Source organism: Ptychodera flava, chromosome 8 (genome assembly GCF_041260155.1).
Source record: "Ptychodera flava strain L36383 chromosome 8, AS_Pfla_20210202, whole genome shotgun sequence".
Taxonomy (NCBI): domain Eukaryota; kingdom Metazoa; phylum Hemichordata; class Enteropneusta; family Ptychoderidae; genus Ptychodera; species Ptychodera flava.
In genome coordinates this window covers 21,974,964-22,000,207 of record NC_091935.1, presented here as the reverse complement: position 1 = coordinate 22,000,207, position 25,244 = coordinate 21,974,964, and the positions used below count along the sequence as shown (strand labels likewise).

The following is a 25,244-nucleotide window of genomic DNA, read 5'->3' as shown; positions in this document are numbered from 1 at the left end:
CGTACATTATGCAATGGTCAGCGCACATCAGCGTTATATTAACCCTTTGAGTGCTGTATTTTTTCCAACCAAAATTTCAGCGCAACATTTGAACAATTTTTATGAATTTTTCTGTAATTTTTTGATAATTTTGGATCAAATGGACACAACATTTCATTGGCTACAGTTGTTCACCAAAATTTTGGCAAAAATTTGAAACAAATTTGACTGGGGCACATTTTATATAAAGGTGACAAAAACTGACTCTGGCACGAACTCATTTCAAAAATTTGATTTCTTATAGATATAGACAGGAGACAGGCATGTATGTTTGGCAATATATGGTGTCATTAACAGAATTTCTGTTGGGAGGACAGGCTATACTTATGAATGACATTTGAATGATATTTTGTTTCCTATACTAGAACCTAAATAGTCATTTAGATTCAGTAAGGAGGATACTCAAATTGCCCATACGGCAGGTTGGGAAGATGGATAGAGACAGACAGAGAGTAATTAGATGTAGAAGCACGCATACATATATTTTAAGGGAAATTAAACAATAAGAGAAGGGATGTATATCTTATTCCAAGATATGCCATGGAAATCGTATGCAATAAATTCTCACTGGATTGAACCTGGAGAGTGGTAATTTTGAACATATTCAAATGTATGTACATCTTGATGGTTCATGTACAAATCCTATATGAGACTCTTAGAGTTCCATGTTTATCCACAGGGATTACTATATGGGACATTTTAGTCATGGGACACACCTGGAAGGAGGAGAGAGAGAGCGAGAGAGAGAGACAGAGACAGAGACAGACAGACAGACAGACAGACAGGCTGACATATAGACAGGGAGAGAGCTAGACAGGGCTGACAGACAAACACGGATTGACAAATCAGAATACTTCACGGTCACCTTCTTCCTACGATGGGTTCCAGTTTGTCCTTGTTCCAGTCAGTACTGGAGACAACAGCAATCACTCCTGTTGACTCGGCGATTTCCCACAGACGAACCAGCCAAGCTGAAGCAACAAAATACAAATATAAATTATCTTCTGAACAATGTATGATCAAAGCTAAACATTTCTGAGAATTGCTAAACTAGCTGTGTGCTATCAACCAACTTTTCACCATATAGTCCCCAAAATGTCACTAATGTTTATGTATATAGACACCTATTGGACGTATTTTTCCTGTTCTTTACATGCAATTATGTGAAACTACCAGCACAGAGATGCCATACATTACTGTGTTCTCCAACATTATCAAAGTTACAATCCTATGCTGTCCTCTACAAACTGCGGCAAACTTTCAGTTAAAATTTCAAATATCTAAATCATGGACATGCAGTGGAGCATAAGAAGGACTTGCTGCGGATCCGTAGCCCTACCACTCCCTTTGCTGGTTGTGTTGGGGACAACCAGCAAAGGGAGTGGTAGGGCTACGGATCCGCCGCAAAAGAAGGACATGCAACTGCAGCTGGTATCAAAGGGAAACCACAGCATTTGATACAAGGCCTTTCTTTATAGTAACAGGTTATATACGTAATGCCTTTGTGGTCGCAACATGCACAAATCAAAAGCTATAGGTAGCCCTCTTGAGTCGTACGTGTGTTCGCAACATTTTGTTAAGTTGTAAATGTTTTGCAAGAATTGCTGCGTTTCTGCTTATTCATTATCTTTGTGTATATCATTCTACCAACTATAACTTAATTCTCATTATGCAAGGGTACTTTAACTGATTTTCATTCAGATCAATGCTTTTCTTCTCCTCAGGATGAAAGTTATAACTTTATCAGTCATAACAGTTATAACTTTGCAATATCCATGCCGTGGCATGCCTCATCATTGTCAGTAACAGCTGGTGGTACACCAGCAATATACTATCGCCGACAGGGAGAAAGCTGTTCCAAATTTACGGGTTTTATGCACTAATGTTTGTCGGAATCATGACGATGACAACAATTGTTACTTCACAGAAAAATTGCCACAGTTGCATATGTCCTTCTTGCCCTCCATTGTCTATGTCTTAATGAACGATGACACACTCCGTCAAAAGGCAAATGAGTGGAATGTAGAGTGATCATGAACATTAGGAAAGAGATATCCTGGTAAAAAAAACAATACACAGAAAATTAACAAACCCAGAGATACCTACCGAGTGTCATAAAGAAAATTAAATATTATGTTTAGTTTATTGAATTTAAATATCGTTATTGACCACTGACTGACTACTCTGCATAATAAAATTTTGAGATTCAAAAGGACAGGACTATGCTTTTCATCCACTGCAACCAATATGTGCACACCCCAAAACTGGGCACTATAGCTGTTTATTAAGGCATATCCAACTTATCTGATATAGACAAGTCGAATTGCCAACGACAAGAATCAGATCAGAATAAAATGAACGATTGCTACCTATTCTTGTTGTATGTACTGCAATTCTGAGACTGCATGCATGGTTTAGCATCTAAGAGTTACACTGACTTGCTTGCTACAGAGATTTTAATCCAAGATAGTTTAAACTTGCAGGGTAGATGGAACTTCTTGCCATTCCTAGGATCCTAACTATCAAAAAATTTGGTAAAAATGATAAGAGGGAGGGACAGCACAGCACGGCACACCTGGGAGTAAACCTCTAAACACATTTCAATTAGTCTGAAAAGCATATGCTTCTTTGCTTCGGCTTTGCATTGAGGTCTTTATAAGTTTACCTGCTCATATTTTCTTTCTGTTTATACACCATTGGCAAATATTACAGAACAAAAATCTTTGGATAGTGGACTATTAAAGAGGAAGTTCACCAAGGCTGACTTTTACATATGTGCTAGTTTTGTGGTTGCTTATTCCAGAAAAAGCCATTTTCGCCATTTATAGCTTGCGTGACTTTTTACAAAAACAGACAAAAATAGTGGCAGTAGTTGCAGTTTAGGGCTTCATCAACTGAATGTATTTTGAATCATGGGAAAAAAGCGCCAAGCTTGGCACTTTCATCATGTGATATGGCAAATGCAAATACACACAGGTTGATGTGAATGTGAGTGAGTGGACAATGCCATACCAACCAGAAAATGTTCCCTGCCATATATATCACATGATCAAAGCGCCACGCTTAAGTGCTCTTTCCCATGATTCAAAATACATTAAGTTGATGAAGCCCTAAACTGCAACATCTGCTTCCATTTTTGTCTGTTTTTGTTGAAAATCACACCGATTATAAATGGTGAAAATGGCTTTTCGGGAATAAGCGACAAACCATTAGCACATACCCTATGTAAAAATCATACTTGTAAACGTCGCTTTTGACAAGGCATTTCATGGGTTCTACTTTGACCTCTATCCACCACCCTGTACCTCTATACTATAGGTTCCAAAGCTTCATAGTGACCCAGTGTTACAAGCAGTTGACTAAACTTCACTTTCCCCTTTCAAAATCATGCAACACTGGACCAAAAAAACTCACATAGACACTTGTAGCATTTTGAAAAGCCATTAAAACATGTGTAATGAATTCTTGGTAGTAACATACAGGTCAGAGGCCACGGCCATCACATGTGGTCAGCTGGTGGCCCTTAAACTGGTAAAATTTTCGAGCTGTCAAAAGCTGTACGATTCTTTACTGTTTTGGGGGATATGAAACTTCAGAGAAAAATTCAGTCCAGTGGCTTGCATTGAAACTTGAAAGCTAATCTGCTTGTATCAAGCGACAGAATCCATTAATTAACTATACACAGATCGAGCTGTGGTTCATGCTTGCTTTGCAACTTAATCCTGGTCTTGGTCAAAAGCATGCTTTTCTAAACAGAAATTCAGTGGATGGAAACTCCACTTTTCTGAATAAAATCAAAGGAAAAACTACTTTGTCATTACCGGAAGTAAAATATTTGTCTTCTAATATTGTCACTATTGTGAATATCAAGAAGCCATTACACACGTGACATGTCTGTGTTTTTGATTATTACTAAAGAATTAAGGGACATGCATTTATAAACCACATCCTAAGGACATGCAAATGATGTATTTGCAAATTATTCTCTGCTGCATTTCTCATGCAAACATTTGTTTACTCGATGTTACCTGCACTGATACGGCTGCCTTTAAGCAAGGTTACACCCATGAGGGAGGACTAAGAAGTTTAAAGCTTGCTAATAGGTTTAAACTTGCAGGGAAGATTTGACTTTTTTCAGTTAACACACTGATTATCTTCCTGTAAAGAAGACAAGAAAGATGAGAGGTATAATGATAATGAGACAGATTGTATCGGTGTTGTCTCACAGAGACTCAACTGAAGTGGACGTATTCAAAGTGTTCATGAAAGAGAAAGGAATCACCATGGATACGAGAAGGCTGGTCATCATTGGGCAAACGTTGCATCAGACACTGTCATTGGTCACAATAGAACAGTCTGATGCTGACTTCGTAGATGTGTCAATTCCATGTTTAAAATGTTGAATTTTCCCCATTCTATTCAGTCTTAAAATTCACAGTATCTCTCACATAAACTTTGAGTACTTTGATCATGACAGCATTTTGATTACTTGAACCTTTTCCTTGATGATACTCAACTTTTGAGGTTATTGGAGGTCACAAAATGTCATTTAGGGTCACCTTTTGCTGAAGAATTTGAACGGTATAAAACTGCATGATGGCATATATGTGCTCTTGATTCCAACTGATTCCAGCCTTTGAACTGAACAAACTTCTACATTACAATGTTTTTCCTGAACGTTTTTTGCAAATATGACGACTGATTTTCAAAAGGGTTTATCTAAAGAGACAGTATAGCAGTATCCACCACCTTACACTGTAGATCTGTACGACTTGTGTATGTATGTGTACTTGTATACTCAGTCTGTGAAATCAATAAGTTATTCGATGATCATCTGTACAATGTGAGGTTTCACTCGAGTTCAACAAATGACGCCTTTGTTGTAGAGGGTTTTTCTAAGGCCAACTCAACATTCTTCAAAACAATGCAACTGACAAGAATTTGAAAAATAAAAAGTTGGGCAAAGAAAAGTAAACTTGTCAAGTGTCTGGTGAACATAATTCTGAAACAGAGTGACCTAAAAGCATGCAATAGCTAAAACAATTGTGTACTTTCCTCAACTTTTTTATCTGTTGTAGAAATTAATGTTCTATTTTTTGCCAATTTTTTATCAGGCAATTTAGCATCATTTTGCCATCACAACTTGTCATCGAATAGAAAAATTTTAAGATATCTTCATCCTGGAATTGCATCTCTCTGAGTAAGACATTTCGAGTTATAGAAAAGACAGTTTTATCTTATGATCTTCATGTTGATCACACATTATGACAAAAAAACATAATTTCTACACATTTAAGTTGTAAAACCTTCTCAGCATGTACATTAATTCCATTTACTATGCTTATTGCACCATTTTTGAAAATTGAACTCCAATGAAAACTCACATTGCCATGGTGATAAGCATTGCATCATGGTCTTGAAGAAGAGAGATGGTATAATGGCATGCATTGGTAATAATGGACTGAACAAGTAAACAGCTGTCAAATATCATTAACTTAGGGGGTCCACTTCAAGAATAGGTAAAATTTGGCATACAGCTGCCTGGTATTAATGTAAAATGGATCCACAAAAGATATTTGACAACTGTTTTCAGTTCGGTTGACTGTTCATTAATATTATCCGACTTGTGGAGAAAGTTACCTACCTTTAGCATTGGAAACCCTGTCTGTCATATCCATGACAGTCAAATCATATCCAAACAACTCATTTGGAATCCATGTCAACTGCCAAAGAAACAGAAAATACTTTCACATGGTCATTTTCTTGGTTATCTTTCCATTTTTCAAACAATTTCTTCCATCTAAATCATTTGATATTAGTTAACTTTGTACACATCATTTGAAATTCAACACTGGACAGTTACGCTCCATATATTTGCAGGATGTTCGATGAAACTTGCTGAATTTGATGCTGATGCTCCCTTTTATCAAATGCCTTGGTCCACTAACTATGGTGATCAATAAGACCAAACCAAATTGTGGAACTCTCACATCAGTTGTGTGTGGGTTAAGCATGAAGCCTCATTCACTTAGCATATCTTGCCCGGTGACAGTCACAGAGAAAACAGGAAGAACTTGAACTCTCACAAGGTTGAATTGGTCTAATCTTCAAAGAACATTTTCAAAAGTCCTATATAGAATAACAATTTAAAGACTCCCTGAGTTCAGGTAAAATATTAAAGGGCTGTAATAAAGAACCGCTTTTGTTTTTATTTCATGTTAGATTTGAAATTACTTGAATTCAATGCAGGTATAGTTCAGAAGCTTAGTCATTCTCTTCAATGCTTAAAGGTATACAGTCACCTGTAATCTAAATATGCCCATATATGGTCAAAGGGGCGTTCCTTGGTATTCAAAATGCCCACGTGAGGGCGCTGTTTTTAAAAAGCGGCCAACCGCTTAAAATCTGTGATTGGTTAGATTTTCTCTTTCCATGGAAACTGTGGTTAAACTGGAACAGGTGACCGAATACCTTTAATCTGTGATAGTGTTTCTCGCAATTTCTGCAACATGCACGCAATGTTGGAAACAACATTTATTAATTTGTTTCCATCACATGGTATAAGCTTTGTATAGGGGTCTTCACATTCATGCTGAAATAGTAATCGAGGATATGTACTCTGAGAAAAAAAATGTTTTTATCTACAGTGTACAATACCTGTTTGAAGGTGACTTTCTCTCGGTTGATTTTGTCATCCAGTTTCACTTCAACTGACGTTTCAGGTTTTGCTTTTTTTGTCCCGTTCTGTAAAGGCAACTGATTGTCATATGTCAGAGATCCTCTGGCTTGCAGTGTCATGGCAGCATTGATAAAACAACCACTGTAATCCACAGCGATCACCTGTTGTTTGAAAAAAAAAATTGGAATGTCATTATGAATACGGTATACTCTAATCTTCCTACACTTATGGCTTCAAACAACAGGGTTGGAAATTGGCTTTTTGTAGAAGTCCAAGAGGATGACAAATTCCAGAAATTTGTAGTCCAAAGAAAATAATTTGTAGCCCCTTGCCACATGGCTAATTGTAAAATTAGATTACAGTATGATAATCATAAATTGGGGCATTTGTGGGGGCTCAGGGAAGACTCCATAGAACTACATGTATATACATATAAAATCATAGATTTTGCATTCTGTAAACTTCCTAATGCAATATCAACCTGATTTAATTGTATCTTACCTAAAGCACTTTACAAATATGAAACATGCGAAGAGTCATTGTCATATTAACAGAGACTATGGAGATATGGAGAGATGCCATATTGTGTTGTCATGACGCAATGACATACTAAACTGAATGCCTATGCAGTGGGTTAGGAAATCTTGTATTATCAGGCACACAGACTGTGCAAAATCTAGGTGGTTCTATCCTTACCTCATCAAAGGCAGCGGTCAGGTCAAAAGCCAGTTGACCTGGCCCACATCCAAAATGAATGGCCGTCTTCCTTCCAGTGTTGTATTTGGCCATGGAGTTCAAACAGATCTCCTTCAGCTGGGTGACGTAGTTGTGGTCAGTTACAGTAAACTGCATTCCAGTGATCTCGTGCAGATGTTGTTCAGTATCGTAGTGGTACTGGATGTTGGTGCTCGGCACAAATACCTTCTCAATTTCTGCAGACTTGATGTTGAGCTGGTGCTCTGTGTGGAAATTGGCAATTGTGAAACAAACACTTTCCCCTCCTATAAAGTGAGTGATTAAAGTTAAACATCAGTCCAGAGAGTGCATTTCCATAAGTTTGAAAAATACTGAGACATTATTTGGAACACGTCACATTCCTATTTTAATTTCCAACCAAGTGCAAAAGGTCAGACAGCTAACACTACATGCAAGATTAAACTGTAAGTCGATCTGTAAAAGTTTTCCGAGTTGGTCAAATCACAGTTCATATGGAAAGGGATAAGAATTAAAGAAAACAGATTTTCTTGAATTGGCGCAAGTCTCAAGTCATTGCAGAATCTGCCGTTTATAATAGACATTTAAACAAAACTGCAAACTGCATCATTCTTTAAGGTCTAGACTGATTGTCAACACACTTACATTCAAAAAAATAGAAATAGATTTTGAGAGGGTGATGTACACTGCGCTTGAGAGGAGCACTTACTGGTCAAGCCAAGTCCAAGTACAAACACTGGAGTACTGACAAGGCGTAATGGAAGTGGCTCATCCGTATTAACTGATCTGACCATACGGAAACCAAGGTGTTGAAAGAAATGCCGACGGAATGAAAATCTGGCAAAACGAGAGGCTTCGTCTCCAGTAGAGACCCATGAACCACCCTGGAAATAAAAAAAAAATAACAGATTGCGATAAATTCATATGGTTATAATGACACTATTGTTGCTGTTACAGTAAAATGTTTAAGTCACAGAGTCAACTGTCATGTGCAAGCTTCTAGAGTGTCCCGGTATTCACCTTTTCAGATCAAAGGCCATTACCAAGTGCGCAGGCTCCCTGGGTACAAGATGGCATGTCTTTTTATGTGCACACTGGAATATTACAACAATCAGACCATGGCAGCATTCCATTGGATCGAGACAGCACTTGCAATGAATATTGTATGGCTGCTCAGGTAGTTTGCACTGATTGTCACAATAAAATGAGGCTGTTGTCTTTAAGCCAAGGTAATACTTGCCTGCATCATGGTATGTTTGCCATCAAAACACGGGCTGGAGAAATCATCATACAAGTAATGGGTTTCTGATCCCGGCAATCCATTGAAACTGTCCTCAACCCATTCCCACACGTTTCCGTGAACATCATGGAATCCCTTCTCAGTCGGTTTGTACATATTCACAGGCTGCGGAAAGACAAAGGAAGAATATTAATATTTCCGTTCAGTTCATTAAAATGATGGATTAAATAGTAGAAACTTTTGTTACAGGATCTATAGCTCATTGTACTTTTGCAACAATCTTCGAAATGTAGAAGTGCTTCAAAACTTTTATCAGGCCAACTATTAGGCCATCTGACAGGCATTTTTCTGACATGACGGGCAAATTCACAACCAAGTATATCACAATGCCATGTCCAACCTGGCAATGTTGCAACTTGAACCTGTGTGCCTCAAGATTATATCAGGATTAAAGTTATGTATTATTCTATGTATTTCAAGAAAATTCCAATATTCAAACAGAAGAAATTTTTCTGTGAATTTCTGACTGACTTTGTTTGGGGACTTCTTTAAGGTACATGTGCCAGTATGAATTGTCTTAAAGCAATTTCGCGACAAATCCGCAAAAGTTTTGAAAACTGATGTTGATGTTCAGCAAGACTGCTGTATGGAATGCGTGTTGGGCATTTTGGTTAGCAATTTGTCATCTAGATCTCAAGAAAACCCCTTATACTCACAGTTGATGATCCGTACACAAGATTCACGTTGGCTTCTATTTCATCTTCATAGATGATGTCAGCTGCAGTGCCAAGACTTGAATCTGTCTGCAACAAGGACATAATAATTCAAGCGCTTTGATTATTGGCATTTAAAACTTATGCAAATTCTTCTCATACACAAAACTTTGTGCTGTTAGGCTGGTGATTAAATAATGTTGGTATTATGACCTTGAAAGATGAGTATCTGCACCTGTATATCAAATACAAACATTTCAAACTCTGAATACCAAATGTAATACAATAAAATAAACTTTGCCCAGGAAAATACTCTCAGAACAAGAAGTCATCGTTGATGACATAGTCCCCGCTTGTTAATGGGTATTTTGATTACAGGTCCTCAGAGAGGATAGAGTCCTCTTCATTAGGTCTGTGATAAAAATACTTTTGAATGAATTCGCTTGATACATGTCTGAGTTATGGTTCAGGACATGAAAAAATCGTAACAAAATGGTCGCACAGTGGCCATATTGGATCGTATCACAAAACAAATTGATGTGCATAGCTATGACATTGGTCGATGTCCTTGTACCAACTTTGAATAAAATCGGTTGAAACATGCGGATATGCCTGAGAAATGGCTCTGTACATGAAAAAATCATAATAAAATGGCCACCTGGCGGCCATATTGGATCGTATCACAAAACAGATTGACGTGCATATGTATGACATAGGTCAATGTCCTTGTACCAACTTTGAATAAAATCGGTTGAGATATGCCTGAGTTATGGCTCTGTACATGAAAAAATCGTAATAAAATGGGCGCAGAGCGGCCATTTTGGATCGTATCACAAAACAAATTGACGTGCACAGGTATGACATTTGTCAATAACCTTGTACCAACTTTGAATAAAATCGGTTGAAACGTGCCTGAGTAATGGCTCTGTACATGAAAAAATCGTAATAAAATGGCCGCCTGGCGGCCATATTGGATCGTATCACAAAACAAATTGACGTGCATCTGTATGACATAGGTCAATGTCCTTGTACCAACTTTGAATAAAATCGGTTGAAACATGCGGATATGCCTGAGAAATGGCTCTGTACATGAAAAAATCATAATAAAATGGCCACCTGGCGGCCATATTGGATCGTATCACAAAACAGATTGACGTGCATATGTATGACATAGGTCAATGTCCTTGTACCAACTTTGAATAAAATCTGTTGAGATATGCCTGAGTTATGGCTCTGTACATGAAAAAATCGTAATAAAATGGCCGCAGAGCGACCATTTTGGATCGTATCACAAAACAAATTGACGTGCACAGGTATGACATTTGTCAATAACCTTGTACCAACTTTGAATAAAATCGGTTGAAACGTGCCTGAGTAATGGCTCTGTACATGAAAAAATCGTAATAAAATGGCCGCCTGGCGGCCATATTGGATCGTATCACAAAACAAATTGACGTGCATCTGTATGACATAGGTCAATGTCCTTGTACCAACTTTGAATAAAATCGGTTGGAACATGCCTGAGTAATGGCTCTGTACATGAAAAAATCGTAATAAAATGGCCGCCTGGCGGCCATATTGGACCGTATCACAAAACAAATTGACGTGCATCTGTATGACATAGGTCAATGTCCTTGTACCAACTTTGAATAAAATCGGTTGGAACATGCCTGAGTAATGGCTCTGTACATGAAAAAAATCGTAATAAAATGGCCGCCTGGCGGCCATATTGGATCGTATCACAAAACAGATTGACGTGCATATGTATGACATAGGTCAATGTCCTTGTACCAACTTTGAATAAAATCGGTTGGAACATGCCTGAGTTATGGCTCTGTACATGAAAAAATCGTAATAAAATGGCCGCCTGGCGGCCATATTGGATCGTATCACAAAACAAATTGACGTGCATCTGTATGACATATGAAGTAATCCTTGTACCAAGTTTGAATGAAATCGCTCCAGGCATCTCTGAGATATCTGCGTGAACGGACGGACGCACGCACGGACAGACGCACGCACGCACGCACGCACGGACATGACCAAACCTATAAGTCCCCCCGGACGGTGTCCGTGGGGACTAAAAAGTTTGAATATATTTGCATAACACTAAACAGTGTGCTCTTTAACTCAGAACATTTCTTATTTCTTAAAGTTAATATATATGGTAGAGCATCCGTAATGTCTACGGGGGGTGTGGGTTCGAGTCCCGCATGGGTCACTTTTCATTCACCACTGTATATATATATATATATATATATATATATATATATATATATATATATATATATATATATATATATATATATATATATATATATATATATATATATATATATATATATATATATATATATATATATATATATATATATATATATATATATATTATATATGTATATGTATATATTATATGTATATAACATGTAGAATTCTCTTTACAGTGGTGGTCCAGAATCAGTTTTTCAGATCAGCATCTACTCTGCCTAATCAGACACAGGTCAGTTTCAGTGTTTATTTTGCTCTATTGCTGTCTTTGGTGTACGTGAAAGAAATCAGATACCGCACAGTATCAAATCGAGCACGGTCCTAGAAAGCACTTAGCCTTAAGAACACAAGTCATATGTGCATTGAAATTCAGGAAATCAAGGATCACACAGGCTCATGCACTCCTAACAGAACACAGTATTGTTCGGTAAGAGAATCTTTTCCCATACTTTCCCTTTTATAGTGCAATTCGTGTTCAAATCTTGACTGCCTACCATCCCACTCTTTTTCTAATAAATCGGCTTCAAATGTTTTGCAAATTTTGAATGTCAGAGGACATTTTTTAATACTTATGCAAAACTGACTGAAATTAGATTGTAAAAATACTTGTGAAAACCTGGTATTCATTGTACACTGTTTGGTATTTCTATCATGTGAACTGAATTTCCTTCATGGTCTCGTGTAAATTTCATCCTCAAATTCTTCCATGGGACAAAATCTGTTCTATTCCATCACTTGAGAGAATTGAGTCAAGTGCTTAAAAGCAAAAGAAACTTGAAAAATATTTACTGTTACCTCTGTGTCTCTCATGGCATGGTGTTCCGCTTCCGTCGGCAGTCGAAACTCGGGTCCCTTCCATGCGCAGTATGCCCTGGCTTCGTGGTAGTTGACGTCTGCGGGCCAGTCCCATGGCATGTCAATCACACTGAAGATAGCGCGGTATCTGGAGGGAAAAATATCAAACAGAAAAGTAGATGTTCACAAATCAGCCATGTTTCTTTATCAGAGGTCACATTGCTTTCATGTGTTTCATTGAGATAAAATGTGCCTCGGAAACAGATATTCAAACTCTCACACTTTTATAATATTCATTTGGCCTACAGCTTTTTGGGGCTCGTTTTGAAGCTTATGGAATAACTAACATTTTCACCAGCTTAATATTTTTAAATTCTTATTTTTCCTCGTAGAGATAACACCTGGGATGGCAGCCATTTTGAATTCTAATATTTCTAAATATTGGGTAATTTTTTTCACTAGTACCAAAATTTGCCTGGTAGGTCATAGACCCTCCAAAATGGGTCTATAGGTGGGTCAAATATCACATGAACAGATACTGCAGTGAACACTACGCTTCACATTTTTTCATGTCTATTCATTTAAGAGGTACTCAATTCAAAATGGTGCACAAATCTTACCGATCGATGGTGTACATTCTGTAGGACCTCTCTTTGTAGTTATTGCACATTATAATTTGGTAGTAAAATATTAATACAAGTTATGAAAATATCAAAAGAAACAATAGCAAAATTTAAGCATTATCCAAACGAACTGAGGTTTTCATTTCAGAAACATCATTGAACTTGAAATATCTTTGAACTTTCCTCTTCCATTATACAAAACACTTGAGTAGAGTATTCAAAAGTGATCAAATACATCAAATCATTTTACCAGGTTTTGCCAGCCGTGCTCTGAAGTTCTGCTTGTCAGTGTCAGCAACTACTTCTTCCAAACTGTGAGGAATATTTACCTGTACTCAGCATTTTCAGTCCCATTATTCACACCATTGCTGCCATTCACAGAACGCTGATTCGTCGAGTTGTCACCACTGTGGAAGACTTCAGGTCTACATGGCGAATACCCGCCAAGAACACCACCGCAACCACCTTTACATCCTGCCAACAACAAAAAAGAATGGGAGTCAGGACAAATGCTGCACCCAAATATGCATGTTTTGGCTTGTCTATACCAGCAAGAAAGCCTGCACAGGATCTCCATTGATGTCGAAAACAATTATGTTCAAACTCCATTTAGGCAAGACTTGTATTGATCCAAGACCTGCTTTATTGCGTGACAATAATTTTCCTGCCTTCCCAAATTAGTTTGAAAGATGATATTTAAAGTCAAGGTATTATCACCATCAGAAAAAGTCATAAGTCCTTTCTGCAGAAAGAAATATTCATAATATCAAATTTCCTTGGCGAAAACTCTGCACAGCGAAAAGATAAAAACAAATGTATAACATTTAAAACTGTAGAGGGCGCTATACAACAGCCTTTCTCACAACTCCGGAGGACCGAGGGGATACTCGATACTCAACTCATCATTGCTCACTTTTCACCTTTTGTACAAACCCAGAAGGTAGGGTGGTTGGCCTGTCTGAACTCCTTCCATTTCCAGGCCTCTTCTGTCCAGTACTCCTGGTTGGTGTACCCACCAGCTTTGACAAACTCATAGAATTCCCGGTTGGTGATCAGATATTTGGTGGCTTCAAACGGAGGGACACTGTTGACAAATTGAGCATGATATGCAGAAGAGATAGCTACAGTTATTGGACAACTAGCCCTGGTAAATGGCATATTGTAAAGTAAAGCAAACCACGTGCTCCTAATCACTGACTTGGATCAATTCAGGTTACAGTTTTCAAAGCTCTGCACCGTGCAACAGAGGTTTTGAATTCCTGATTGGTATGCAGCTAGTACTAGTATATAGCACATGTTCAAATTCCTCTTTTTTTGACTAACAATAATATTTTAGGGTTGTGAGCATGTACACAGAATGACTTAATATATACAACAAACCTACAGATCCAGGTCAATAAAACTGTAATCACATCAAGTACAGAAGGGTTGAGTGCAGTACAGATGTTATGCCTGTTTTGGGACCTTTGACCTTCAGAGAAATCTGATCAGAACTGACTACAGAGGGCAGTCTACTAGCTGTGCTCTCTTCTGTTTATCAATTCTAAGCATATACTCTAGTGTGGTGCATTGAAATCTGAGTTCATGATACATCCATTCGCTTGGAAGTGTAGACTGAGTAGTATATCAGTGTTGACATCTGTCTGTCTTGTTCAACTTGTCAACTATTATGTCCAACGTCATTGTTGAAAATTCACTTTCCTTCAATAGCATGTACAATTGCCGTTTTGCTTCACTTTTTTGCATTGTTTCAGTTTTTTGCTACGGTGATTAAGAGCATTACCTGACTTTCAGTTCTGGATACTCGTTGTCCCATCCATAAGATGGAAAATCGAATGGTTTTCCAACAGTCACGTCACACTTATCAACGCGGATTAGTGTATTCTTGCCCAAGCCATTGCCTGTCAGAAATTATGACAATAGTAATATTAATTCAAACATTGTCTGTTCTTGCTTTGTAGCCAGCAACCCATATTTTTCCCACATCTTGTCAACAACAATTTCAGCCTTCAGGGAGACAAGTAAAGCACTTGTCATTTGAGTTTGAGGTTTCACTGATTGGCACACATGGATTTCTTGACTGTAACATACAAGTTAATTGTTTTACTCTGACACACAACATCAAAAGATGTGAAGATTGCCACATGTTCTCTTCTCGTGCTTAATGTTTCTAAATAAAAACACTGTAGCAAGAGTTTTTACCTCGCACTAAAGCACCGGTTACAGTATGATACTGATTCAGGCGTATGATTGGTTCAAAACTGAGCAGCCTGGTCAACCCTTGGAGCTAGCTCACAGAGTATGCTACCTCAATGGTCAACCATATACCATTAGGTTCGACCATTTTGCATCAAGGGGTTTTATTTGTATGGATAAGTAATTTTTTGTTGAGAATATCAAAATTAATGCAAAATTGGAGCTAGTCGTTACGGAAATGACCAAAATTACATGTGCACTGAACCCGAAAACGTAGTTCAAGGCGTGCTTCTACTTCGTTATAAGTCGTTACCGACAGCTCATCATCAGTTTAATAATTGGTGGCTGCTTAGCCTTATGAACCCAACATCAACATTCATTGATACTCATTGTCGACCACTGCAATGCAGTTGTAGTTTCTTTGGGTGAGTTAATTGCTGAACTGGTCCAGCAGAAAAATACCGAAATGTTCTTTGCTGTTGATGCCAACAATCAAAATATCTCTCTTTGCCATTTGTACGTATGATCTACGAAACCAATCACCTTATCACCACCAATGTGTCTTTGTATTTCGTGAACTATCAATTGCCAAAGATCACTGTGGGTGCCTTTCCACGAATGTATGCTCTTCTCTGTGTTTCTTTCGTAGTAAAACCAGACTGAGTATTTTTGTCTTCTGAGATTTTTGGCCTTCCCCCATACTCCGCCGAAAATCTCCAAAGGCAAAAATACTCCATCCAGATTTACTAGACTGATTCTTACGATGCATTATGCCAAGGCAAAAAATATAAGAAGGCATGACGATAAACTGTTGGTCAAATGTCTCATGGACATGTTTTCGTTTTGTCTAAGACTTGGTACAGCCGAGACACACAGAGACAATATGCATGGGCTGACCAAGACTGCGAAGTTTTGAGCCAATCATAAAGCCTGAAATTAGAAAAAATTTTTTTAGAGAGTTAAAAGTCCTGCTACAGTGTATTTATATTGTATGATAAGAGAACTTGCGGCTATCAACACATCCTTTGATGTTGTGTGTTACAGTAAACCGACTTGTACTTCACAGTAAAGAAATCCATGTGTGCCATTAAACACTGACACTAAAAACTCAAATGACAAGCACTGTATATCAGATCATTTCCTCCTCTGAGTTTTGCTTGATTTTAAGTCTCCCCAATAGTTTTAAATTGGCAAATTTAATTCTACTCTTCAGTATTGTTTAACCTGTTCAAATTATCCATGGCAGAGTCTGGGCAGAGTCTGTAGTATGCAGTTCTATGCATCAATTCAGATGTAACCTTGTAACGACATATGCATGGTGCATTTCACACAATGAATTTGATCATCATATAAGCAGATTATAGCCAATGCAAGTTGTTGCAAGAATCGAGTCACATTCTTGCTGAATGCTGAGCAATATTTTGCATCAGTCAACATGAGATGGTCATGTCATAACATATACATGTCTACATCTGATCTGGAAATTCTGAGTCATAATGGTTATAATTAACAATTCTGATCCACATTGAAATTCTAATGGAAGAGGAGACTTGCCCCTCAGAAACAGAAAGGGGGTGCCACCCTCTGTAGTCTGCTTAGTATGGCCTATGCAGTTGATCTCTCTTGTATAACTGCACTGTCTTATTATTCTCCAATGTTCATTAACGGTACCATGTGATCACCTGAGCCAACAATTGGTCAAATCACCACAGCAAACAGAAAAGGTTTTAGTACCTGACTCAGCGTTTATCTTATGATTACGTCTGTTTGTAAAGGCTTTCAAAAACAACACTGACCTGGCAGAATCAATATTTTTTAATCCCTCCACATTTAAAGTTGATATTCAAGCTAAACTCTAATGGGCCCTGACATTTACATCTCAGTGTAAATATATACTTTGACTGATGGTTGCACTATGGTCTGTGGAGGGGCCATGGTTGCATTATATCTCTTTATCTGCACGCCCTGTGTGGCATCACAAAGGTCACTGTCAGGGAGATATTTGCTGGAGCTCAATCAGCTTGAACTTGAACTATTTGCAATATTACCTCACTTTTAAATGTGTCAACATAACCTGTTCAATTTCTGAATGGACGTTTCCATGACATTGGTACAGGGTACATGCCATTGGTGATTCATATTGTTGTCAAGCAAATTAACCAAAATAGGCAGTGTTTATAAAATTTCTGGTATTGATAAATTTGTTTTGTATTTAAATAAAGTGTAAACATTTTGAAACTGCTCTGATGTGTCACCAAACCTCTTCAAATTTCTAAATGGCCATTTCCATGACACTGGGCAACTGAAACAACAAAAATGCGAGCTTCGGAATCACCCATTGAATTCTGCTTTTGCCAATTTTGAAATCTTTTATTTCAAATACCCCAAAAATAAATACTTCAATAAATACTTCAGGGCAGAATAATGAAATCACCGTTTGGTATTTGTTTCTATCAACTGATGTAATATATTACTGGCATGCCATGGCATTCAGTGTTATAAACTTATTAGAAAAAATTCCAACTAATCTGGGGAGTTTCTGAAGATTGGCTGAAACTCTTGGTTGTTACTGAATATTTCCATTCTGCCAATTAGTTGCAAAATAGACCTACTTTCAGACTCCCTAAGTTGCTGTAAATAATGACAATCTGTCAATCAGAAACCTTCCAAGCCATTGTACATTAGCAGACACAGTATGTAGAAATGAAGGAAAAAAAACACTGAGCAATTATCTTCCAAAAATTTTTCCTCTTCATGTGTCAAAACATTGATGATGGACATTTTTGTACTTTTCCTGATGTGCTGTCTATCACAAGGTAGACTGAAAGATCCGTCTATAAGAGGAAGGGGAGTGTAGAGAGCATCCTCAAGCCACATTTCCTTTAACCCTTTGAGCGCCAAAGTCAGTTTTTGTCACCTATATTAAATATAACTTGGTCAATTTTTTTCAGATTTTGGCGAAAAATTTTGATAAAAAACTGTAACAATATAATATAATGTCCATTTGGTCCAAAATTATAAAAAAAATGAGAGGAAAATTCATGAAAATTGGTAAAATGTTGCACTAAAATTTTGGTGGGAAAATTACAGCACTGGAAGGGTTAATCTGATCACAAGGTCGATCAGTGTAATATTTTGAGGTGAAAGTTGAAATATCAAGGTTTCAAAGAAATATCAAGGAAAAGTGACATTTCTCATGCAAAGAAATCGATAAATTGATTATAGAAGATGTTGATGATTTCACAACAAAATCTTTTTGGCTTCAAGTTCAAGCTGAATATCATATGTTTTGTACAGCTACATGAATCATATCTTCTTTAGTTTTCTTTTGAGTCCCCTTGAGTATCAAAAGCTGTTGCGTACAGTATGTGAGAACTTGGGTGACCATCAATGTCGACAATGGAGGCCTATACTGCAGATGTGTATACAGGTATGTATTTACACAATTTGCTTGCAGTAAACATTGCTAAAGCCACTGCATACTCAGCATACTGGCATGTGGTACAGAGGGAGTAGGTAAATATTAGCTGCTTCCAGCTCCACAAAAACCAAATCTATCCCTACAAAAGCTGACAAATACAGTTTAACCCTTTTCCTGCCAGACAGTATTAGGACTATTACTTCCCCATCAGCCAAGTCAGTAAAAAGCGGTACTGAGCCAAAACATGACGTATTTTCACCCGCTTGGCTTGGTCTGTGATAGCATCTTTAGTCCAAAAAAATCAAGTTTACAGTATTTATGTTTTCAACAGCCTTCAAATGTACAGTATTATGTTAAAATTATTAATACACCATATGGAATATGTTGTGTTTCATTAATTTTAACCATCTTGACCTGGTGGTGAAATATGGACTTGGCAGGAAAAGGGTTGAGGATCAGTCAAATCACAGTCTCTGTGATAGAGGGAACCTGGTCAAATCAAACGAGGAAAGTCTTTGATACAAGACCCAGGAAGGAAAACACTGTGGTCAAAATCCTGGCCAATGAAAAATAATTATAGGAAGTAAATTTACTCGACCAGTAGATATCTTGGTGCCAATATATCTACAGAATTTTAAAATTTTTCTGATCTGTAAGTATACCATGTAAGGATCGACCTACATTGAAGGCACTGGGACAGTACTGAAACTGCAGCATTATCATATTTTCATCGAAGAACGATTTATTTTGAATAGTACAGTGTGAATTGTAACAATCTATAAAAAGTCTTCAAAATCTGACAAGAATTGAGATAATTTTTGTCGGTACATCATAAAAAATGTGTGTATGCCAAACTTGAAAGTCATATGCCATCAGTGATTTTAAATTGTCAACCAAACTGAAACATGCGGTTTATAAAATTTCCGGTATTGATAAATTTGTTTTGTAAATAAAGTGTAAACATTTTGAAACTGCTGTGATTCTCCCATCTACTAAATGACGGACTGTTATATAAACATTTCAAACTATATCAAGAACATACCTCTTCATCGAACGACCATAATTTTGCTTTTCATGAGTTTTCTAGGTACTAGTCCCTTACACCAAAAAACTACTCCCGGGAAAATACATAAGTGTTCCACATAAGCCTTCAATTCAGAAAATTGTGGGTGCACATGCCATATACGCTCATCAGCGCCTCACAGATACATGCTTTTTAACAATTAAGTGCGCGCAGTGTTCCCGATATTCTGTATAATATGTCAGATCTGTTACGTGGCTTTCACCACGGTTAGGCCTAACTCTGTTGTTTATAACAGCGAGCTTCACGGACCTGTGTACATGGCATTATGGGGTGAAAGCATCAAGTAAACCAACATGATTGAAGTGGCCCTTACCTGAGGACATTGGTCCGTATTTCCAGTCTCTGGGAAGCTGGACAAGCTCCAGTGGCAGTTGACGAATTAGCACTGAAGAAGTCTCTATGTGGATTCTCTCGTGCTCAATTCCCATCAGTAAAGCCCACTACAGTTGAACAAAAATACAAGTTGTGAGACTTCAAAACATGTGTGTATCAATATCCTTTTAACCCTTTGCGTGCCAAAGTCAATTTTTGTTGCCTTTATAAAATATACTCCAGTCAATTGTTTTTTCAGATTTTGCCAAAGTTTTGATAAAAAACTGTAGTCAATGAAATTTGATCTCCATTTGGTCCAAAATTATCAAAAAATTTACAGAAAATTTATAAAATCTGATAAAATGTTGCACTATAATATTATCATCTGATAAGTTCTTGTATTTTCTCTGAGATCTATGAACAGCAAAACAGTGTAACATACACATAATGGAGCTACAGTACCTTATAGTGATCAAAGTTTACAGGTAGTAATTAACTTGTTGCATTTTCGGTGACTGATGCTCAGGTTGAAAACTTCAATATATGGCTATACCTGCAGTCTTTGAAGAGCTCGTGATATGTTTGTTGTCTTACACTCATCAATATCAATGGATTTTTCACAAATGCCAAAACAGGTGCAACTTAAGGCTCCTTTCAATGCCTCCCTAATCAATCATGGTTTACCTTCCATCATGCACCAGTCATAGTCTACCAACCCATCATACATCAGTCATGATTTACCTTCCAATCATGCAACATTCACAGTCTAACCTACCCAGGGACAATCTTGGTTGATTGGCAGCTCCAGTGGAGTGTCTTCGATCACTTTCAGGATAAGATTTCTCACTTTTGACGATAATCAGTCACGTCCTTGACAGATGGCCACTTAAAACTACCACCCATGCGATAATTTTCCTGTGTGAAAAATGAATAAATAATTGAAACATCACAACAGATTATGGGAAGAATAAATTAAGATGAAGATCTTCCTCTAACAGTAGAATGAAAATATGATCCAGATTTCTTTGTCTAAATCACTTATTTTCTTTATCAGTTTACTTACTGTATCATCCCAGGACATCTCATCAACACCAGTCTCAAAGAGGGTTTCAAATTCAAAATTCACGCGTTCCTATAGAAACAAGTAACAAATACAATGAAAATAAATAATGCCACAAACATTATAGAAGATAAAGATAACAAAATTATCAAAAGTTTGCATTAAGTTTAAGTTCTGAAAAATTCAGGAGGGGTATTAGGTTACCATAAACATATCATGAAAATCTATAAATATGGATTATGATTGCAACAGTTTGTCAGTTTTTCAAGGAGTTTACTGTCCTATGCAGATAAGAATGGACAGTGAAATTGATCTAAATGTTATCACACAGTGACACTTGCGTAATTGGTTTGTAAAGTTGTTTCAAACTTTACTACAGGATCGGTAACTTAAGTTGAGTTGCGGCAAACTAAAGACAGATGATAGTGTTGTTTCACAGTAGGCTTCTGCTGTAATTGTTGATAAAGCAATAAAGTAGACACTGATTAGTGTCTGTGTGTGTAGGGTAAAGATTTCCTGACTTTCTATCCCCGTACATTTCGACAACTTTCTCACTTACTACTTCTGGCGTATGTCACAGTCGCTCGAGAGTTATTCAGCTCTGGGACTATTCGCCCCATAGACGAGTATACAGAAGCGAGAAATACCCCAAGTCTGGAAACAGAATGGCTATAAAAACCATACCATGTCACATTCTGTGTCCGATTTCACTGTGAAAATTAGCAAGTTCATCTATCATGCAACCGTCGATCGTTCCCTACCATTCTAAAAATTCATACCTGATACTTTATCTGATTCAAAAACGCTCGTTTCGTGTGATTTTCGGCCGAATTCGACGGACAACTCGCCAAAACCTGGGGTGAGCAACATTCCGGTCACCTCTTGGGTACCTCCACTTTACTGACGTTGGCGCAGCCTACCCATGAGGGATGACTGGAATGTTGCTCACGCTTATGTTTTGGCCAGGTGTCTCTTGAACTCGGCCGAAAATCACAGAAATGAGCATTTTGTAAGCAGATGAAGTATCAGGTATGAATTTTCGTGTGATTTTCGGCCGAGTTCAGAAGACACGTCGCCAAAACATAAGGCATGAACAACCTTCCAGTCACCCCTCATGGGTACGCGGCGCTAACGTCAGTAAAGTGGAGGTGCCCAACGTCCACTGTGAGGTGCCCGGAATGTTGCTCACGCTTATGTTTTAGCGACGTGTCCGTCGAATTCGGCCGAAAATCACACGAAACGAGCGTTTGTGAAGCAAATCAAGTACCAGGTATGAATTTGTGATTGATAGGGAACGGTCGACGGTTACATGATAGATGAACTTGCTACTTTTCACAGTAAATCGAACATCGAAGTTGACATGGTGGCAAAATCCCTATACGAAATAGTCATTCTGTTTCCAGACTTGAGGTATTTCTCGCTTCTGTATACTCGTCTATGGGGCGACTAGTCCCAGAGCTGAATAACTCTCGAGCGACTGTGCGTATGTACACCTCTTTTCCTGTGGATCATGATTTTTTTTGCCAAAGAACTTCATACAATGCAAAGGCAACAAGAGTCTTATGACAACTAGACTCTGACTTGGCGGTGATACAATGTAACTCAATGCAGCGGTATATAAGAAATGTAATATGATTCTGTGTACCGGTATGTGAAGTGCACGGCAAAGTGTACTCCCTGGTGTGTGTTTATTATGGATCTATAAAAGCTCTTTGATTTTCATCGCAGTTACAACAAGTTAGTGCAACTTCTGAAGCAAGTTTTGGAACAAATTTACAAACCAATTACACAAGTGTGGCAACATTTAGATCAATTTCACTGTCCATTCTTATCTGCATACCAGTGTAAAATAATGGCATATATATATATATATATATATATATATATATATATATATATATATATATATATATATATATATATATAATTACTATATATATATATATATATATACAAAATATATATACATATATATAATATATAATATTATATATACATACACAATATCTTTTTCTAATTTATAATGAACAATGATCTTTACCTTAATAAGCTCAGCCAATAACAGCTTATTGACATAAACAGTGGCTGTATGAGCATAATAGAAGATCAACGGCAGACGTAGCCTATCAGGACATTTGTTGAACACTGACTCATCTGGTGAAGAAAAGATAACTTAGTTTTTAAGAAATACTGAGCCACGTTGCAACGTTTATCAACACCAGAAACACAACACCGATACGCGAATGATATTGGCACAGGCAGCTGTCTTGCATGAGCTGTGTTTTTCTTAACTGAATTATTGATAAGAAACACCAATTTTAAGTTAATTGGCACAAGTTTGATGAATAGCGACACATTTTTTTCAAATCTTGTGTTGGAGCTATCAAAAAGATTTGAATACATGTCTCATTAAATCTGAGAGAAAAAAATGTTACATAACAGAAACCTTTACAGTATCAAACATTAATCATTCATTATCATTATCATGTGTCATGTCATGGCATGGGTCTCGGTGGAAATGTACATACCCCACTTCCCAGGCTATTGTGCGTCAACATTTTCTCTTTTCTGAAGGCAATGTGAAACTAAAAGCAACACATTCAATAAGGGAGCCTTCAGTAATTACAGGGTGGGGTGGGCCGGGGGAATTGGGGGGGAGGGTCACTTTTTAGAAAACAGTTCAAGGGGGAGGGTCACTTTTTATAAACCTAGCTTTGGGGGAGGGTCACTTTTGACAGAGGCTGATATTATGGCCAAAACTTCGATTGTCTGTGTGATATTTCCTGAATAGGAAATCACCAACAAAATACGCACACACTTATAGACCCCAATGCATAGTGAATTGACATTTTGGTGAAATTCCAAAATCAATTTTCATACACAACCATAGACTTGTAACAACTCTAGTCTAATCAAGAACAATAATCTTAATAATCAAGCATACTTAAATGCACAGATTTATCTAATTTTGTACTGAAAAAAGATTATTCATAGTTTCATCATAGACCCCAATGCATAGTGAATCAACATTTTGGTGAAATTCCAAAATCAAATTTCTTGCACAACCATAGACTTGTTACCACTCTAGTCTTATCAAGAACAATAATGTGAATAATCAAGCATACACAAATGCACAGATTTATCTAATTTTGTACTGAAAAAAAATTATTCATAGTTTCATCATAGACCCCAATGCATAGTGAATCAACATTTTGGTGAAATTCCAAAATCAAATTTCTTGCACAACCATAGACTTGTAACCACTCTAGTCTTATCAAGAACAATAATGTGAATAATCAAGCATACACAAATGCACAGATTTATCTAATTTTGTACTGAAAAAAAAATTATTCATAGTTTCATCATAGACCCCAATGCATAGTGAATCGACATTTTGGTGAAATTCCAAAATCAAATTTCTTGCACAACCATAGACTTGTAACCACTCTACTCTTATCAAGAACAATAATGTGAATAATCAAGCATACACAAATGCACAGATTTATCTAATTTTGTACTGAAAAAAAAATTATTCATAGTTTCATCATAGACCCCAATGCATAGTGAATCGACATTTTGGTGAAATTCCAAAATCAAATTTCTTGCACAACCATAGACTTGTAACCACTCTACTCTTATCAAGAACAATAATGTGAATAATCAAGCATACACAAATGCACAGATTTATCTAATTTTGTACTGAAAAAAAATTATTCATAGTTTCATCATAGACCCCAATGCATAGTGAATCGACATTTTGGTGAAATTCCAAATCAAATTTCTTGCACAACCATGGACTTGTAACCACTCTACTCTTATCAAGAACAATAATGTGAATAATCAAGCATACATAAATGCACAGATTTATCTAATTTTTACTGAAAAAAATTATTCATAGTTTCATCATAGACTCCAATGCATAGTGAATCGACATTTTGGTGAAATTCAAAAATCAAATTTCTTGCACAACCATAGACTTGTAACCACTCTACTCTTATCAAGAACAATAATGTGAATAATCAAGCATACATAAATGCACAGATTTATCTAATTTTGTTATACAATGCAAGATCCGAGGTACATGAATATTCCACATTGAT

The 25,244-nt window shown here is 37.1% G+C and overlaps 1 protein-coding gene across 1 annotated transcript in view; it reads right to left on the bottom strand.

The window, feature by feature from the left end:
* The window catches only part of LOC139138787 (uncharacterized), a 39,540-nt gene that overhangs the window by 2,041 nt on the left and 12,255 nt on the right, over positions 1–25,244 (bottom strand). The window contains 16 exon segments of the mRNA XM_070707316.1: positions 905–1,010; positions 5,684–5,762; positions 6,697–6,879; positions 7,415–7,677; positions 8,142–8,316; positions 8,673–8,837; positions 9,389–9,475; positions 12,449–12,596; positions 13,401–13,545; positions 13,992–14,155; positions 14,855–14,972; positions 20,086–20,212; positions 20,860–20,933; positions 20,936–20,999; positions 21,148–21,216; positions 23,186–23,298. Of these exon segments, the coding sequence (XP_070563417.1) occupies positions 905–1,010; positions 5,684–5,762; positions 6,697–6,879; positions 7,415–7,677; positions 8,142–8,316; positions 8,673–8,837; positions 9,389–9,475; positions 12,449–12,596; positions 13,401–13,545; positions 13,992–14,155; positions 14,855–14,972; positions 20,086–20,212; positions 20,860–20,933; positions 20,936–20,999; positions 21,148–21,216; positions 23,186–23,298 (2,080 nt within the window).